General features: G+C 44.2%; 1 protein-coding gene across 2 annotated transcripts in view; it reads left to right on the top strand.

The window, feature by feature from the left end:
* Window positions 1-19,440, top strand: part of LOC126162730 (tudor and KH domain-containing protein homolog) — a 393,959-nt gene that overhangs the window by 343,547 nt on the left and 30,972 nt on the right. For both annotated transcript variants that reach the window (XM_049919393.1, XM_049919392.1), the window contains 3 exons: window positions 507-615; window positions 811-1,016; window positions 16,982-17,086. In XM_049919393.1, coding sequence (XP_049775350.1) covers window positions 507-615; window positions 811-1,016; window positions 16,982-17,086 — 420 coding nt within the window. The remainder of the gene's footprint in view (window positions 1-506; window positions 616-810; window positions 1,017-16,981; window positions 17,087-19,440) is intronic.

The raw sequence follows: 19,440 nt of genomic DNA, 5'->3' as shown, positions 1-19,440 counted from the left end.
GTTAAAAAGTGACTGTAAAGAAATGTGAATTAAAAAAAATTGTTTTTCACTTCACTCATGCAATACCTGTAACTTCAGAGGTGTTGAGCTGCAAACAAAATTATTTTTCCCTATACGTAGTTTTCAAGCTTGTGTAATGTTACATTTATTCCCATTATTTGTTGTGATTTATGACTGAAATGATAATTATATTTTTGACTCATTAACAACTATATTTATATCTTACTATCTTATATATCTGTTGCATACTTAGCAATGAAAATTATCAAAATTTGTTCTAGAGCTAATACTTATGATCAAAGCAGAGTCTTAATGCAACACATACTTTGCATGTAAGAAAAAATTACATTTAACGTTTACTATATTCAATGCACTGGCGAGTCCAGATCATCCATAACTTGAATAACAACATATCTAATAATATTTTAGCTTTTTATAATCTTGAACTGCTGATATCTGACAACTTTTTTTACAAGTTTATTCCCTTCTTTTTCTGTTATTATCAGTCAGCTTGTGGCAGAATAATTGGTAAAAATGGCACAAATATCCGAAATATATCGAGTGCATCTTCTGCAAGAATACAAATAGATAGATATTCATCATCTAGAGATACATGTAAGTATGTGCATGGAGGACTATAAGTTCTGTTTATTAACTAAGGATTATTTAGCTGCAGAGTGTCTTGAAATTCCTTGCCCCCTGAAATATTGACATTATACTGGAAAAGCTAATGGTGTTTTTTTTTTTTTTTTTTTTTTTTTTTTTTTTTTTTTTTTTTTTTTTTTTTTTTTTAATGACTGTATTTTGTAGATGGTGGTAACGTGGAACCTGAGCGACGAGTGATCATTAAAGGCACAGAAGAACAGATAGAATTGGCTATAGCATTAATAAAAGAGAAGGTGGAGGAGGACCGAGAGATACGGTCAAAAATGCAAGAGAGTATTGCCAACCGTTCTCCTAGGAAACCAGATAAAGCTCTGTGTCTGACTGCTGCTGCCACTAATGATTCCTCATCAGTAAGTTTTGTTGATTTTAGTTTCACGTTGAATGACATAAGTCAAGTCTTTTATTCAGGAGGAGATGTACCTAAATTCCCATCCAGCCATCTTGACTTATGGTGTCTGTGGTTACCCTAAATAATTTTAAGTCAAGTGCTGAGATGGTTCCATTGTAAAGATCACAACTAGTTATCTCCATATCCTGTCCATCACAGCTAGTTATCCATCTCTTTAACCTCACTATTAACCAGACATTAAGAACACTTTCTTTAACTTTACTGTTGTTTTTATAATGAACCTCAGCAATTGTTTCTTGTTCCTGAGTTTTCACTGCAGTAAAGCAAGGGGAAACTACATTTCTCAGAGCAGTTCAAAAGAAAGGTAATAAAAGACAAATCCAGGATATTACCTCGTACCCAGGCAATCAAATTTCAGTTTGTTTAGCAATGTTATGTAATAAATTACAGGTATGTGGTAGAATATTATCATTTGCTTGTCTGAAATCAAGGTTGGTGCTCCATATTTTATTGGGCCAATACAATTTCAGAAGGATTCATGTGGACAGAAAGAAAAGATTCATATCCTGTGTAAGAGAACCCTTTGGAAATGACAAATCTTTGTCTTAATATAGTTGCCATGTTTATAACACTTAAGAAGCAAAGAATATTTGGTAGCTATTTACTGAAAGATGTTTACATCTACATCTACATCTACATTTATACTCCGCAAGCCACCCAACGGTGTGTGGCGGAGGGCACTTTACGTGCCACTGTCATTATCTCCCTTTCCTGTTCCAGTCGCATATGGTTCGCGGGAAGAACGACTGTCTGAAAGCCTCTGTGCGCGCTCTAATCTCTCTAATTTTACATTCGTGATCTCCTCGGGAGGTATAAGTAGGGGGAAGCAATATATTCGATACCTCATCCAGAAACGCACCCTCTCGAAACCTGGCGAGCAAGCTACACCGCGATGCAGAGCGCCTCTCTTGCAGAGTCTGCCACTTGAGTTTGTTAAACATCTCCGTAACGCTATCACGGTTACCAAATAACCCTGTGACGAAACGCGCCGCTCTTCTTTGGATCTTCTCTATCTCCTCCGTCAACCCGATCTGGTACGGATCCCACACTGATGAGCAATACTCAAGTATAGGTCGAACGAGTGTTTTGTAAGCCACCTCCTTTGTTGATGGACTACATTTTCTAAGGACTCTCCCAATGAATCTCAACCTGGTACCCGCCTTACCAACAATTAATTTTATATGATCATTCCACTTCAAATCGTTCCGCACGCATACTCCCAGATATTTTACAGAAGTAACTGCTACCAGTGTTTGTTCCGCTATCATATAATCATACAATAAAGGATCCTTCTTTCTATGTATTCGCAATACATTACATTTGTCTATATTTAGGGTCAGTTGCCACTCCCTGCACCAAGTGCCTATCCGCTGCAGATCTTCCTGCATTTCGCTACAATTTTCTAATGCTGCAACTTCTCTGTATACTACAGCATCATCCGCGAAAAGCCGCATGGAACTTCTGACACTATCTACTAGGTCATTTATATATATTGTGAAAAGCAATGGTCCCATAACACTCCCCTGTGGCACGCCAGAGGTTACTTTAACGTCTGTAGATGTCTCTCCATTGAGAACAACATGCTGTGTTCTGTTTGCTAAAAACTCTTCAATCCAGCCACACAGCTGGTCTGATATTCCGTAGGCTCTTACTTTGTTTATCAGACGACAGTGCGGAACTGTATCGAACGCCTTCCGGAAGTCAAGGAAAATGGCATCTACCTGGGAGCCTGTATCTAATATTTTCTGGGTTTCATGAACAAATAATGCGAGTTGGGTTTCACACGATCGCTGTTTCCGGAATCCATGTTGATTCCTACATAGTAGATTCTGAGTTTCCAAAAACGACATGATACTCGAGCAAAAGACATGTTCTAAAATTCTACAACAGATCGACGTCAGAGAGATAGGTCTATAGTTTTGCGCATCTGCTCGACGACCCTTCTTGAAGACTGGGACTACCTGTGCTCTTTTCCAATCATTTGGAACCTTCTGTTCCTCTAGAGACTTGCGGTACACGGCTGTTAGAAGGGGGGCAAGTTCTTTCGCGTACTCTGTGTAGAATCGAATTGGTATCCCGTCAGGTCCAGTGGACTTTCCTCTGTTGAGTGATTCCAGTTGCTTTTCTATTCCTTGGACACTTATTTCAATGTCAGCCATTTTTTCGTTGGTGCGAGGATTTAGAGAAGGAACTGCAGTGCGGTCTTCCTCTGTGAAACAGCTTTGGAAAAAGGTGTTTAGTATTTCAGCTTTACGCTTGTCATCCTCTGTTTCAATGCCATCATCATCCCAGAGTGTCTGGACATGATGTTTCGAGCCACTTACTGATTTAACGTAAGACCAGAACTTCCTAGGATTTTCTGTCAAGTCGGTACCTAGTATTTTACTTTCGAATTCACTGAACGCTTCACGCATAGCCCTCCTTACGCTAACTTTGACATCGTTTAGCTTCTGTTTGTCTGAGAGGTTTTGGCTGCGTTTAAACTTGGAGTGAAGCTCTCTTTGCTTTCGCAGTAGTTTCCTAACTTTGTTGTTGTACCACGGTGGGTTTTTCCCGTCCCTCACAGTTTTGCTCGGCACGTACCTGTCTAAAACGCATTTAACGGTTGCCTTGAACTTTTTCCATAAACACTCAACATTGTCAGTGTCGAACAGAAATTTTCGTTTTGATCTGTTAGGTAGTCTGAAATCTGCCTTCTATTACTCTTGCTAAACAGATAAACCTTCCTCCCTTTTTTTATATTCCTATTAACTTCCATATTCAGGGATGCTGCAACGGCCTTATGATCACTGATTCCCTGTTCTGCACTTACAGAGTCGAAAAGTTCGGGTCTGTTTGTTATCAGTAGGTCCAAGATGTTATCTCCACGAGTCGGTTCTCTGTTTAATTGCTCGAGGTAATTTTCGGATAGTGCACTCAGTATAATGTCACTCGATGCTCTGTCCCTACCACCCGTCCTAAACATCTGAGTGTCCCAGTCTATATCTGGTAAATTGAAATCTCCACCTAAGACCATAACATGCTGAGAAAATTTATGTGAAATGTATTCCAAATTTTCTCTCAGTTGTTCTGCCACTAATGCTGCTGAGTCGGGGGGTCGGTAAAAGGAGCCAATTATTAACCTTGCTCGGTTGTTGAGTGTAACCTCCACCCATAATAATTCACAGGAACTATCCACTTCTACTTCACTACAGGATAAACTACTACTAACAGCGACGAACACTCCGCCACCGGTTGCATGCAATCTATCCTTTCTAAACACCGTCTGTGCCTTTGTAAAAATTTCGGCAGAATTTATCTCTGGCTTCAGCCAGCTTTCTGTACCTATAACGATTTCAGCTTCGGTGCTTTCTATCAGCGCTTGAAGTTCCGGTACTTTACCAACGCAGCTTCGACAGTTTACAATTACAATACCGATTGCTGCTTGGTCCCCGCATGTCCTGACTTTGCCCCGCACCCGTTGAGGCTGTTGCCCTTTCTGCACTTGCCCGAGGCCATCTAACCTAAAAAACCGCCCAGCCCACGCCACACAACCCCTGCTACCCGTGTAGCCGCTTGTTGCGTGTAGTGGACTCCTGACCTATCCAGCGGAACCCGAAACCCCACCGCCCTATGGCGCAAGTCGAGGAATCTGCAGCCCACATGGTCGCAGAACCGTCTCAACCTCTGATTCAGACCCTCCACTCGGCTCTGTACCAAAGGTCCGCAGTCAGTCCTGTCGACGATGCTGCAGATGGTGAGCTCTGCTTTCATCCCGCTAGCGAGACTGGCAGTCTTCACCAAATCAGATAGCCGCCGGAAGCCAGAGAGGATTTCCTCCGATCCATAGCGACACACATCATTGGTGCCGACATGAGCGACCACCCGCAGATGGGTGCACCCTGTACCCTTCATGGCATCCGGAAGGACCCTTTCCACATCTGGAATGACTCCCCCCGGTATGCACACGGAGTGCACTTTGGTTTTCTTCCCCTCCCTTGCTGCCATATCCCTAAGGGGCCCCATTACGCGCCTGACGTTGGAGCTCCCAACTACCAGTAAGCCCACCCTCTGCGACTGCCCGGATCTTGCAGACTGAGGGGCAACCTCTGGAACAGGACAAGCAGCCATGTCAGGCTGAAGATCAGTATCAGCCTGAGACAGAGCCTGAAACCGGTTCGTCAGACAAACTGGAGAGGCCTTCCGTTCAGCCCTCCGGAATGTCTTTCGCCCCCTGCCACACCTTGAGACGACCTCCCACTCTACCACAGGTGAGGGATCAGCCTCAATGCGGGCAGTATCCCGGGCAACCACAGTCGTAGTCCGATCGGGGGATGCGTGGGACGAGCTGGCCGTCCCCGACAAACCCCCATCCGGACCCCCACAGTGATGCCCATTGGCAACAGCCTCAAGCTGTGTGACCGAAGCCAACACTGCCTGAAGCTGGGAGCGAAGGGATGCCAACTCAGCCTGCATCCGAACACAGCAGTTGCAGTCCCTATCCATGCTAAAAACTGTGCAAAGAATGTCTGAACTAATCTACAGAGAGCGCAAACAAAACGACACAAAATTGAAGCGGTTATTAAAATACAAGATTGCCTAGTAAATGCAGTAATGCTGCCACTTGTGCACTGCTGACACACTGCTCGGCGGCGGAAGGAGACTACGCGATTTAACACTATTCGAGTACTAAAACGTGATGCTACAACTCTCAAATACTATAATACGCCCGAAATTTATGAATTAAACAATGCAAGTACCAAAAACACGCAAAGAAATTAAGAATTAAACTATGTAACAAATGAGTGAGCTAGGAGTATACGACTTGCTGCTGCAGCTGCTTATCCAACGGCGGCAGGGAGCACACTGACTGTGACCAACCGACACTGGCCGTTCAAAACAAAAACAGTTGACAGACGACTACGCGAATTTACACTATTCAGGTACTAAAACGCAATGCTACAACTCTCAAATACTATAATACGCCCGAAATTTATGAATTAAACAATGCAAGTACCAAAAACACGCAAAGAAATTAAGAATTAAACTATGTAACAAATGAGTGAGCTAGGAGTATACGACTTGCTGCTGCAGCTGCTTATCCAACGGCGGCAGGGAGCACTGTTACTGCAGCCATAATAAAAATTAATAACATTGTTTGCAACAAAGTTGTTTTGACACCAATGTGTGTGAACTTTTACAATATGGTACAACCCCCCTCCCCCCCCCCCCCAAAAAAAAATAATAATAATAATAATGTGCTGTGGGGAGAGCTTTCTGCCACTAGGTGTGTACAGCTCAACTCATTGCCACCTGTGTTGTCAACCTCGTGATTTTTTATTTTTTGCTAATGCTGTTTTGTTGTTATGATGGCAAGTTTAAGTGAACAGCGTGCAGATGTGAAATTTTGTTTTCTGCTTGGTAAAAATGCTGCTGAAATTGTTTTAATGTTGAAAACAGTTTACCAAGCTGATGATGCTATGGGAAAGACTCAAGTATATGAGTGGTTTGCCAGATTTAAAAATGTTGATTGATGACAAACCTCGTTCTGGATTTGCTTTCTTGATGCCAAGGGCTCAGTTCATTCAAAGTTTGTTCCCTCGGGTCAGCCCATCAATCAAACATTTTATTTGGAAGTTTTAAGAAGATAGCACAACAGTGTTTGTCAAAAAAGATCCAATTTGTGGTAGATAGGAGATTGGTATTTTCCTCCATAACAAACACCTGCACCCACAGCCATCTCTGTGAGAGAGTTTTTGGCTAAAATTGGCATGGTTGTGCTGCCCCACGTGCCCTAGTGACCTGACCTGGCTCTGTGCAACTTTTTGTTATTTCCTTTCCACACATGAAAAGGGGCATGAAAGGACACCAATTTGACAGCATTTAAGAAGCCAAGGCAAAAATGAGGGAGGAGCTGTCAGCAATTTCTAAAGATGATTGAAAAAAATGTTTCCAGTAGTGGAAGCACCAGTGGCACAAATGTATTAGTTGCAATGTAGAGTGTTTTGTAGGTGATAATGTTGTTTAGTAAACAGTCTGACAATATATAGCTTTTAAAAAATAATTCATTTTCTTTCACCCCTCATATTGGCTGTTCAGGAAAAAAAAACTGCCAAACTCGTAAGGAATATTCCTTTTACTCTCTTTTATGGAAGTGTCAGTGTAGTACAATTTTAGGGCACTAGTAAGTTGTCATCGTACTTTCAAGTTGAAGTCTGGCACTGAAATTCTCTTGGTGTTTACACAGAGAAAATCATCAGAAAATGAATTGGTAGCTTCTTTATTTAATTTTACCTCTCTTTAGGAAAGCTGCTCCAAAATATGTGACAAAAATAGATGCTAATGGTCATAATTCATTAATGTTGTAGTCAAAAGTGTTGCATGGTAAATTTTTTAAAAGCCGTATTTCAGCATCAGTAGCCACTGATAAAAATTTACTATCATCAGGTATCACCAAATATTGATGACAACTTACAAGACAATATTAAAGGCATCAAATAATGCAAAACCCACAATTCATCACTGTGGTCAAATAGTAAAGTAAATTTTATTCTCAGTAGTAAAAATGCACCAAAAAGTTGTGTCTTTCTTTTTATGTTATGTTAGCTTACTGGATGACAGTAGAAGGCAATCCATGTAAGCTAATGCACACTTGTGGGTTTGCACTTAACATAGAAATAGTTTATTTGGATCTTCATAATGGAAGAAATTTTCACCACCGGCATTTGGCCGGTAAGGAAAGAGATTTGGGGATGTATAGTTCCAGAACATCAGAATTTGTGCCAATGTCCTAATTAAATTCCAAACATCTTTAGTCTCTCATGGCCAGAGTGTGTGTGAAACAGTTGATGATCAGTTTGTTGGATTTGAAAATTAAGCTTGGCGATTGCTTAATGCTGTTCGAGAAGAGTTGGCTCTGTGTTAGCAACAGGTTTCACCCTCGCACTTCTATCATCATCATCATTCAACACAAACATGACTCCACTCATTACACATACCCGTTTGAAAGAAAACCCTTTCGATTATGCAAATGAAAAACTGTTTCATATCCCAGGCCAACAGATGTCATAGTCCTCTTTTCTTTTTGTTCCCAGGGTCCCTGCTTGAAGGTACTCTGTGCATGCCATAGACTCGTGAAAAGAGAAGGAAGTCATACAAAATTGGGATGACAACCAATCCCTCCCATGAAAATTGTCAACTCCATCCTTTATCTGTTTTCAGTTAAATATTAGCTTGTGGAAAATAAATAATTCAGTTTTATTAGCCATAAAAATATTTTATTGTTTAATCACATATGTGAACATTTAAAGTTGCAGAGCATATGAAGAGGTTTTTTTCGTTTGTGTTTGTCTCCATGTAGTGCCAAAACCAGCAGATTGGTCAGTTGATTCAGTTTAACTGCACTCTGATTTTGTTTTATGAGATCTGATGGTTGAGCATTGGCTCTTGCTTTGTGTCACTGTTTGGAAGGCTCTGTTCTGTGTCAAAATTTTAACAACCTCTTTAATACTAGCTGGTGTCTGTGATAACGCCCCCCCCCCCTTTTTTTGTGCAAGCTGTTACACAGTTTCTTATATGGTCTTCATAGCACATGTCAATTGCACTTACATGTATCACAGCACAGCGACTGTGCTTTTGTTGCCTGCTTCTCATTAATGGATCATATTTCTCTTGATCCGCATACGCACCCCACTGTCTGTAAGCAATCAATTAAACTAATCCACTATTCCCACTATCGTTCCACCAGTCCAACTCGTCTTTTCCCTCCCCTTATGTCATTTCCCTCCTGCCCGTCCCGTCTCCTCTCGGTCTCCCCTCCTGCCCGTCCCGTCTCCTCTCGGTCTCCTCTCCTGCCCGTCCCGTCTCCTCTCGGTCTCCCCTCCTGCCCGTCCCGTCTCCTCTCGGTCTCCCCTCCTGCCCGTCCCGTCTCCTCTCGGTCTCCCCTCCTGCCCGTCCCGTCTCCTCTCGGTCTCCCCTCCTGCCCGTCCCGTCTCCTCTCGGTCTCCCCTCCTGCCCGTCCCGTCTCCTCTCGGTCTCCCCTCCTGCCCGTCCCGTCTCCTCTCGGTCTCCCCTCCTGCCCGTCCCGTCTCCTCTCGGTCTCCCCTCCTGCCCGTCCCGTCTCCTCTCGGTCTCCCCTCCTGCCCGTCCCGTCTCCTCTCGGTCTCCCCTCCTGCCCGTCCCGTCTCCTCTCGGTCTCCCCTCCTGCCCGTCCCGTCTCCTCTCGGTCTCCCCTCCTGCCCGTCCCGTCTCCTCTCGGTCTCCCCTCCTGCCCGTCCCGTCTCCTCTCGGTCTCCCCTCCTGCCCGTCCCGTCTCCTCTCGGTCTCCCCTCCTGCCCGTCCCGTCTCCTCTCGGTCTCCCCTCCTGCCCGTCCCGTCTCCTCTCGGTCTCCCCTCCTGCCCGTCCCGTCTCCTCTCGGTCTTCCCCTCCTGCCCATCCCCTCCCCTCCTGCCCATCCCATCCCCTCTCGATCTTCCCCTCCCCTCTCGATCTTCCCCTCCCCTCTCGATCTTCCCCTCCCCTCTCGATCTTCCCCTCCCCTCTCGATCTTCCCCTCCCCTCTCGATCTTCCCCTCCCCTCTCGATCTTCCCCTCCCCTCTCGATCTTCCCCTCCCCTCTCGATCTTCCCCTCCCCTCTCGATCTTCCCCTCCCCTCTCGATCTTCCCCTCCCCTCTCGATCTTCCCCTCCCCTCTCGATCTTCCCCTCCCCTCTCGATCTTCCCCTCCCCTCTCGATCTTCCCCTCCCCTCTCGATCTTCCCCTCCCCTCTCGATCTTCCCCTCCCCTCTCGATCTTCCCCTCCCCTCTCGATCTTCCCCTCCCCTCTCGATCTTCCCCTCCCCTCTCGATCTTCCCCTCCCCTCTCGATCTTCCCCTCCCCTCTCGATCTTCCCCTCCCCTCTCGATCTCCCCCTCCCCTCTCGATCTCCCCCTCCCCTCTCGATCTCCCCCTCCCCTCTCGATCTCCCCCTCCCCTCTCGATCTTCCCCTCCCCTCTCGATCTTCCCCTCCCCTCTCGATCTTCCCCTCCCCTCTCGATCTTCCCCTCCCCTCTCGATCTTCCCCTCCCCTCTCGATCTTCCCCTCCCCTCTCGATCCTCCCCTCCCCTCTCGATCCTCCCCTCCCCTCTCGATCCTCCCCTCCCCTCTCGATCCTCCCCTCCCCTCTCGATCCTCCCCTCCCCTCTCGATCCTCCCCTCCCCTCTCGATCCTCCCCTCCCCTCCCCTCTCGATCCTCCCCTCCCCTCCCCTCTCGATCCTCCCCTCCCCTCCCCTCTCGATCCTCCCCTCCCCTCCCCTCTCGATCCTCCCCTCCCCTCCCCTCTCGATCCTCCCCTCCCCTCCCCTCTCGATCCTCCCCTCCCCTCCCCTCTCGATCCTCCCCTCCCCTCCCCTCTCGATCCTCCCCTCCCCTCCCCTCTCGATCCTCCCCTCCCCTCCCCTCTCGATCCTCCCCTCCCCTCGATCCTCCCCTCCCCTCTCGATCCTCCCCTCCCCTCTCTACCTCCCCCTCCCCTCTCGATCTCCCCCTCCTCTCTCGATCTCCCCCTCCCCTCTCGATCTTTCCCTCCAATTTGGTCTTCCCCTCCTGCCTGTCCCCTCCCCACGCGGTCTTCCCCTCCCGCCTGTCCCCTCCCCACGCGGTCTTCCCCTCCCGCCTGCCCCCCTATTCGGTCTTCCCCTCCCGCCTGTCCCCTCCCCACTCGGTCTTCCCCTCCCGCCTGTCCCCTCCCCACTCGGTCTTCCCCTCCCGCCTGTCCCCTCCCCACTCGGTCTTCCCCTCCCGCCTTTCCCCTCCCCACTCGGTCTTCCCCTCCCGCCTGTCCCCTCCCCACTCGGTCTTCCCCTCCCGCCTGTCCCCTCCCCACTCGGTCTTCCCCTCCCGCCTGTCCCCTCCCCACTCGGTCTTCCCCTCCCGCCTGTCCCCTCCCCACTCGGTCCTCTCCTCCCGCCCGTCCCCTCCCCTCTCGGTCCTCTCCTCCCGCCCGTCCCCTCCCCTCTCGGTCCTCTCCTCCCGCCCGTCCCCTCCCCTCTCGGTCCTCTCCTCCCGCCCGTCCCCTCCCCTCTCGGTCCTCTCCTCCCGCCCGTCCCCTCCCCTCTCGGTCCTCTCCTCCCGCCCGTCCCCTCCCCTCTCGGTCCTCTCCTCCCACCCGTCCCCTCCCCTCTCGGTCCTCTCCTCCCGCCCGTCCCCTCCCCTCTCGGTCCTCTCCTCCCGCCCGTCCCCTCCCCTCTCGGTCCTCTCCTCCCGCCCGTCCCCTCCCCTCTCGGTCCTCTCCTCCCGCCCGTCCCCTCCCCTCTCGGTCCTCTCCTCCCGCCCGTCCCCTCCCCTCTCGGTCCTCTCCTCCCGCCCGTCCCCTCCCCTCTCGGTCCTCTCCTCCCGCCCGTCCCCTCCCCTCTCGGTCCTCTCCTCCCGCCCGTCCCCTCCCCTCTCGGTCCTCTCCTCCCGCCCGTCCCCTCCCCTCTCGGTCCTCTCCTCCCGCCCGTCCCCTCCGCACTCGTCGCCTCCCCTCTCGGTGTCCGCCTCCCCTCTCGGTGTCCGCCTCCCCTCTCGGTGTCCGCCTCCCCTCTCGGTGTCCGCCTCCCCTCTCGGTGTCCGCCTCCCCTCTCGGTGTCCGCCTCCCCTCTCGGTCTTTCCCTCCCCTCCTCTACCGGTCGTCCCATCCCGCCAGTCCCTTCCCCACTCGGGCTTCCCCTCCCACCTGTCCCCTCCCCTCTCAGGCTTCCCCTCCCTTGTTGCAATCTTTGCTTCCTGCCTCGACCGCCCCCCCCCCCCACACCTGCCCCATACCCTACCATCTGCCCCTCTTCTCCCAGTTTCTTCCTCCATCACTTATCTGTCCTTGCCTTCGTGTTGTAGTTTGTGATCGTGTCACTTGATTGTCATACATTTTCCTTGATTAGTAAGTGTTTCCCCAGCATATTCTTTAAATCATCTTGATCTGTGATCATTTTGATGATAAATACTAAGTGAGAATATATTATGTTGAAATCTGTTATTTCATAGCCCACTGAGACAGAATAGTTGGTTGGTTGGTTGGTTGGTTTGTTGTTTAAAGGGACTAAAATACTTAGGTCATCAGTCCCAGAGGAGTTAGTAATTAGAAAATTTAGTGCTGTATGATTAGATGTAATAAAGAAATTGAATGATGATGTGTGAACAAGACTGCATATGGACTCGTTGTATTGTGCTCTTGATGAAATTCACGTGCATTTCAGATGTTTTGTGAGATAGTGCTATGAGCTATAGCATTTGTCCCTGTATCATGTCTCTTTAGTAGGTATTCAAAGATTACCCTCCAATGTACTTGTTCTAGTGAGATACCATGAACAGCACTGTATTTTTACAATCTCAAAAGTAACTGCATTGTTCAATATAGTGATAGTCTTCATAGCAATATTTGCAATGTCTGATTCACAGTGTGTAGTTCTTCAGTTGGATTAGCTGTGAATTACCTATTACAAATTTAATATCGTTGTCTTTAATCTCTTACTTCCTTCCGCCATTGCCTTGGATGCACAATAAAGGGTGCAGTGTCCTCTCTACTCTCCAGTTGCTGGAAGAAAGTGCAACTCTCCAATTTCTACTTTTCTTAAATAAATACATAAGACATCTCCTTTATATACAATTTTTGGATTGTCCCCGACATGTGCACTATCCTTTAGATAACATTAAATGTCAAGTCAGAATGCCCAATACAAAACATCTACGTAAAAGTTTGTAAAAGGAGTGATGAAACTGGAGTGACATTTCATTAACAGCTCATGTGCCTGATTTCTGCCATAGCCATTGTCATCATTATGCCAGTGTATTCTCACAGGACATTGCACTTCTCCAATGTAAGCTTTCAATGCTAGGAGCTCATACATTCATGTCTGCACAGGTAGTTCTTCTCACACAGTTCATGTGATTAGTGTCCCATCTTGAGACACATGCTGTTCCTCGGCATGGTTCTCCACAAGAAAATAAAATTAAAAGTTTGTGCAATATTTGTGCACTCCTGTATAGTAACTTGTTTTATGGTTTTCATTCGTGAATATCATTTGTCGGAAAGAATACATAGGGATACACATCACCCTTCTGGAGTGTTATATAACATCTTATATGCAATTAGGTGAATCATCTCACCATAAATACAGCTATTTTTATTAATTCATATGACAAATTTCTATTTTGTAATCCTTTTATATTATCAATAAATTATTGTGATAACTATCACTAATTACTGCTACATTATAAAGTTAACAACATTTATCTTAAGAGTGTAGCAATATGCTTCTCAGGTGTCCCTTTGGATATTTTGTCATGATTAACCAGTAACATACATGTCTCAGTTGTAATTGAAGGAATGTGCCTTGTATTATGCCCTGCCCCCCCCCCCCCCCCACCCCGTCCCCTTTGGTTTAAGTAGTTCTAAGTTATAGGGGACTGATGACCACAGATGTTAAGTCCCATAGTGCTCAGAACCATAAGAACTGTATGGGATATAGTGAAGACTGAGACAAGCGGGGCCAAAAAGGAAGACAAACAGATAGCTCTATAAATAAATGAGACATCGGTAACAAGTGCAAGCAGTGTTGCAAACCTCTTAAACATGTACTTTGTTTCTGTTTCTGACAGCATGGGGTTATCAGATTTGGTGAACAGTGCAACGGAGTATCTGAGACCAGTCTTTAAAAACAAATTCAGTAAAATGAAAATTACACGTCTCTCAGAGAAATAGCATCCATCATAAAATCCTTAAAATCTTAAGTATTCTAGTGAGTGTGATTACATATCAATGAAGTTAATCAAAGAGTGCTTATGCGAGTTGAGTTCTATCTTAAGTTATTTGTGTAATCAATCTCTTTATCAGTGGAACATTTCCACACTGGCTAAAATATGCTGAAGTTAAACCTCTTTACAAGAAGGGGGATAAAGAGATACCATCAAACTATCAACCAATTTCACTTTTGCCAACTTTTTCAATAATATTTGAAAAGGTTATGTTCAAGCATCTCCTTAAGCATCTAATTGCTAATAATATATTGTCCAAGTCACAGTTTGGGTTTCTTAAGGGTTCTGGTATAGAGAAAGCTATTTCAGTTTTGACAGCACTTGATCACAACACTCAAGAGTAGGTGTTTTGTGTATGATAAATTTATAGAAAGTGCATGGCAATGTTTCATTCTGGCTGTGTATCAATTCTGTAAATATTATCAGTTCCAGTTTACTATAATGTATTTACCTATTTTGACAATCTCCTGGCAAATGATCAGGGTAGTAAGTATTATATTCAAATGTTTTATGTTTTTTTATGTTATACTTTCTGACATGCTCAACACCCACAATAATCATCTCATTTTTGGGTCTGTGTAACAAAAACTGAATCTAATCTAATCACTTCAATAGAAGCAGTATGTAATGAAAGAACAGCTGTTGTTACTGAGTGAGCCGTTGTGCTTGTGTTGTGAGATTCATGCATGTTTTCATTAGGCTTTGATGTTTTCTGTAATCCTGTTAAAAATGTCACGCTTGTTGAGCGAGAAATTTTGGAAACTCTAGAGAAAGAAGTGCATGATTCGGAATTGGAATGAGAAATATCTTAGTGGGAACAGTTCAAGGAAACTGCCAGAGGACTCTTCCAGAAAAGCATGACATCAGTTTAAGAAATTGTTCCTAGTGCAGCTATCAGTAATAAGCTTGCACGATAACACTTTCCTGATAAAATTCCATTATCTGCGATGACACAACCCACATGGGTTTGCAAGATTTGTTCAGAGAAGATCAGACAATCTACTGGCAAAGGAAACAGGAGAGGAACAAGCTAATTGCAGTGTACTTCTCTGTGCATGCCAGAATGTTTCACACTTTTCCATAGAAAAGCCAGTTACATGTGAAACTGCTCAAGAACTGGCCACAGACATGGTAGTTATACATTCTGTCATCAAAATTTGTAATATGTTACAGAACTAAAATTTAGATGATAAATAAACCTTGAAGTGTGCTCTTGTTTAGTATTTTTTTGCCTTTCAAGATGCCTCAAACAAAGATGTATCAGTAACATTTAAATAATGGAATAACAGCTGGTTTTCTGGGCACAACATGTTTAAGTGGTTTTAATTGAAGTGTTAAAAGTCAAATCAGAAATTCCAACACAAAACCTCTAAATATAAGTTTATGCAAGGAGCAATGGAATCAGAATGAGATTTCATTAACAGTTTACAACTGTTGTCAGTGTTATAAATATATATTCTCCAGAGACTTTGCCCTTCTCCAATGCAGGCCGACAGTGCTAGGAGCTCAGATATTCATGTCCCGTACAAATAATTTCTCTTACGAAGTTACTGTGATTGCCATCCTGTCTCGAAGGCATGATTGCCATCATGTCTCGAAGACATGTGGTGTGCCTCAGCATGGTCCTCACATGCAAATAAAATAATGAATCTTCACAATATTTCTCCTCTCCTCTATAGTAACTTGTTTTACGGTTTTTCTTTTGTGAGTAACATATGTCTGTAAGAGGGATACTCAACACTCCCCTGAAAGTTTGCATAAGAGCAGTGAAAATGTTCACAAAACACTTGAACTGCTGGGTCAAGTTTACAGACATGATGCTCTAGGTTGAAAACAGAGTTAAAAGTTGTTCTCCCAATTTACCATCAGTCAACTAAATGTAATCCTATATTAGGAAGACCTTAACCTCAAATGGTGGTGGCTGTATTGCATATCACAGTGGATTAGCAAAATATCTCTACACTTGTAATGATCCAACTGCAATGTCCAGTTAATGCTTTTGGATTTCTTAATTTTATTTTCTATCAGTGAATTTTTTCGTCAATATTTCTAACCTTCAGTACTACCAAAATATTTTAAAAAGATTGTGCAAGGAAAAAATCGCAGGAAGGCCACAGTTGTGAGAAGACAGCTCATGGTTCCTTCAGCGTGACAACACATCTGCTGACTCGGCTAAGTCAGTTTGAGAGTTTTGTGCAAAAATTCAACCCTGCAGCCGGTGCTTCCGCAGATTTCTTTGTAGTTGATTATTTTTCCCTCATTACCAAAATTGAAATTGGAGGTGAAAGGACACCATTTCAGGACTGTTGAAGACATTAAGGAGGATATTTAAGACACTGAAAAACTTCCCAAAGAAGTTTTCCAGGACAGTATGACAAAATGAAAAGACCATACAATAAAATGTTTTCGATGGTGTTGTGCCACATTTGTGCCTTTTTTTTTTTTTTTTTTCCAAAAAATAAAAATAAACTTCCATTTGACTATGTACTACTGTATTTACTTTCTGTACTGTCTAGATTGCAAGTTAAATGCTAAAAGTTCTTATATCACTAACATTTCATATCCTTTAAGGCAGCTTTGGACTGCCATAACAGATATGACAGGTTAATTGTCAAAGAACATACAGCATTGTACTTGATAATTGTCTAAAAACTAAAATCTAGATAGTACAGAAGGAAAACACAGTAATAAACAATCAAATGGCTGTTTATTCTTTCTCAGGGGGGAGGGGGGGGGGGGGGGGGGGAAGAAGAGAACTCTACGATAAACATGAGGTGTGAGAATAGAGCAGGAAATATTTTGAAGGTGATTGTGTCTAAATGTCTGTAGGTTGAATAAAGATATTGTTAAAAGAAAAATTCAGATATTTTTTGAGAATTCTTCATGTATCACGTGGTTTACTTTTAGAAAAATTATGAGGCAGTATATGTTGAGAAAATAACTATAAATAAATGATATAGCAGTAACATCTAATTCTAAAATACATGAAATGTAGAGTTAATTAACTGCAAAATTGCCTAATTCTTAATTTAATGTTCTAACCTAGTGCATTGGAATATTTGGCATTAAAAATATGTGAATTGATCAAAATTTTAATAACTCAACCCTATTTCTTGCCGCTTTTATTTGTGTACTTTGTTGTTTTTACCAGAGCCACAAGTCATATGTGTCAGAGAAACTGAATCCTGCTGGAGGAGATGGCTACATTCCTGTTTTTGTTTCTGCTTTGACAGATCCTGGCTGTTTCTTTGTGCAGGTTAGTGGCAAAACAATAAAAAAGAACTGGCACACTATGCTTACTTTCATTCTGTGATATCTTATTGTCTTATATGTTGGGCCAACTCTTAAAATCAGACAAAAGTTTTCAGAGTCGCAAACTGTGTAATATGCATTATTTGTGGTGTGAATTCATGTCCTGTAGAATTCTGTTCAGAGAACTGGGTGTTCTAACTACATCATCTACATCTTTACTCCTTAATGAAATTTGTTATAAAAAATACATCCCTTTCCCAAACAAATAGCTCAGTTTGTGAAGACAGTGCTAGGAACAAAAATGACAGTCAGTGTTTTTCTGGACTCTATGCAGCTGAATGTGAGGGTCATGGTGCTGGGAAAAATAACATAAATTTCATTAACTTGGGTCTAAATTTTCCTAATTTCCACCAGCACCAGGATTCTAGTGTCTAGCTACATGAGGTGTGGAAAATAATGGTTCTATGATACCTTCATCGGATGGTGCTGTAGGCCACTAATGTGAATATTTGTCTCAGAAAGGATGGTTGGAGGGGAAAGGGGCTGACTGTGTAGGAGGGTTAAGAATAAGGGATGGGCAGCACTAATCAGTGGTAGTGATTCTGTAATATCTTGTGGCCTGAACCTCAATAGGTATGGGAAGGGGTGGCTGGCAAAGCTTATATGTGACAGTGTAGTGAGTGTGGTGGGATCGCTCATGGAAAAATTCCTGTAGTAGTTGGTGTTAGAGCTGCACCTTTTTTTAGATTGAAGTCAGCTGATAGGTATACCTGCTTAAAGGAAGTCCCTCTAACTAAGGGCTCACCTTCAGAGTACATAATGTTTCCAAGTAGAGAAGGAATTAGCAAATTTCATCAAAATATGAGGAGTATTAGAGATAAAGTTTGTGAAATTCTTATATGATATTATTGGGACATCGGAGCACCACTTAAATAATTTGACAATTCAGAGGCTTCTTTTACCAGGATACAGATTAGCTGGCTCTTTTCAAGGAGTTCCTTGCAGAGTAGGGAGTGGCCATGTATGTAAAAAACAATATTCCATGTAAGTCCATAGACATATCACACCCAGCACTGAACAGATATTTGAATGTTGTGCAGGGGCAGTTTAATTTAGTGAAACTAAACTTCTAATTGTTGTTGTTTATAGGTTCCATAACTCTGACTTCAGAGCATTTCTGCTCAAGCTAGAGAGGATTCTTGGGTCACTTTATGGAAGTAACAGAAATCAGTTATATGTGGTGACTTCAGTATTAATTTTGTTTATGATTGTGCAAGAAAAAGGATGTTGATAGATTTCCTAAACTCATATGGTCTGATGCAGAATGTGTTTTTTCCAATTAGCGTGCAGGGGAACAGTAGTGTAGCCAGAGACAATATTTTTGTTCATTCTTCATTACTAGATGGGCATTCTGTTAGTAAAAGGGTGAATGGCCTTTCAGACCATGATGCACAAATTTTAACACTAAAAGGCTTTTGTACTCAAACAATAGTCATACATAATTACAAACTATGTAGGGAAGCTAATCCAACAGCGACAGATAGTTTTTTAAATATCGCTAAGGAACAAGAGTGACTGGATGTTTATAGTGCCGATAACATAGATGACAAATATAATGCTTTCCTTAACACATTTCTCATGCTGTTTGAGGTTGCTTTCCATTAGAAAGGGGGTACGAGTAGTAAAAGGCAACCTGGGTGGCTGACTAGAGGGATTAGGATATCTTGTAGAACGAAGTGGGAATTGTGTCCATTATAATTATCTGGGCTGCTATGCCGTGGTCGGTTGATGAATTCTGTGTCGATTCCCAACGTTTCGTCTCCGACTGCGGGAGACATCTTCAAGGGGGTCCACAGCTCGATGGAAGGTCCAACACACCCACTGGCTCGCTACTGACTGCCGCTAAATTCCGTGTCCGTACGCTCCTGCGCTGCAGCGTGACGTCACGTGTTTTGAAAACGTCAGTGCAATTGGCCGCTGTCCGTCGCCGTCGATCGCCGTTGCCATCACCCAGTAGTGGACGGGTGGTACACATCTTCTTTAACACCGGCATCCATATACCATTTAATTTCATGCCCTCCTCCTCTCGGTTGAAATTATTTGTGTGTTTAGCAATTTCGATTGCCTCCCTGTAGAGCCTTTTGTAATATCCGCTTGTGGCTGCTAGTACCTGCGTCTCCTCGAAACAAATATTGTGGTTTCCTGGCTGGAAAGCATGCTCTGCAACAGCTGATCGTTCCGTTTCTCCTCTTCTACAATTTCCCTTGTGCTCTTCCAAACGTTTAGAAACAGTTCTTTTAGTGGTACCCACATAAACATCACCACAGCTGCATGGGATCCTATACACTCCAGCTTTTT

The sequence above is a fragment of the Schistocerca cancellata genome, chromosome 2 (genome assembly GCF_023864275.1).
Source record: "Schistocerca cancellata isolate TAMUIC-IGC-003103 chromosome 2, iqSchCanc2.1, whole genome shotgun sequence".
Taxonomy (NCBI): Eukaryota; Metazoa; Arthropoda; class Insecta; order Orthoptera; family Acrididae; genus Schistocerca; species Schistocerca cancellata.
This window is presented reverse-complemented; position numbering and strand designations above follow the sequence as displayed.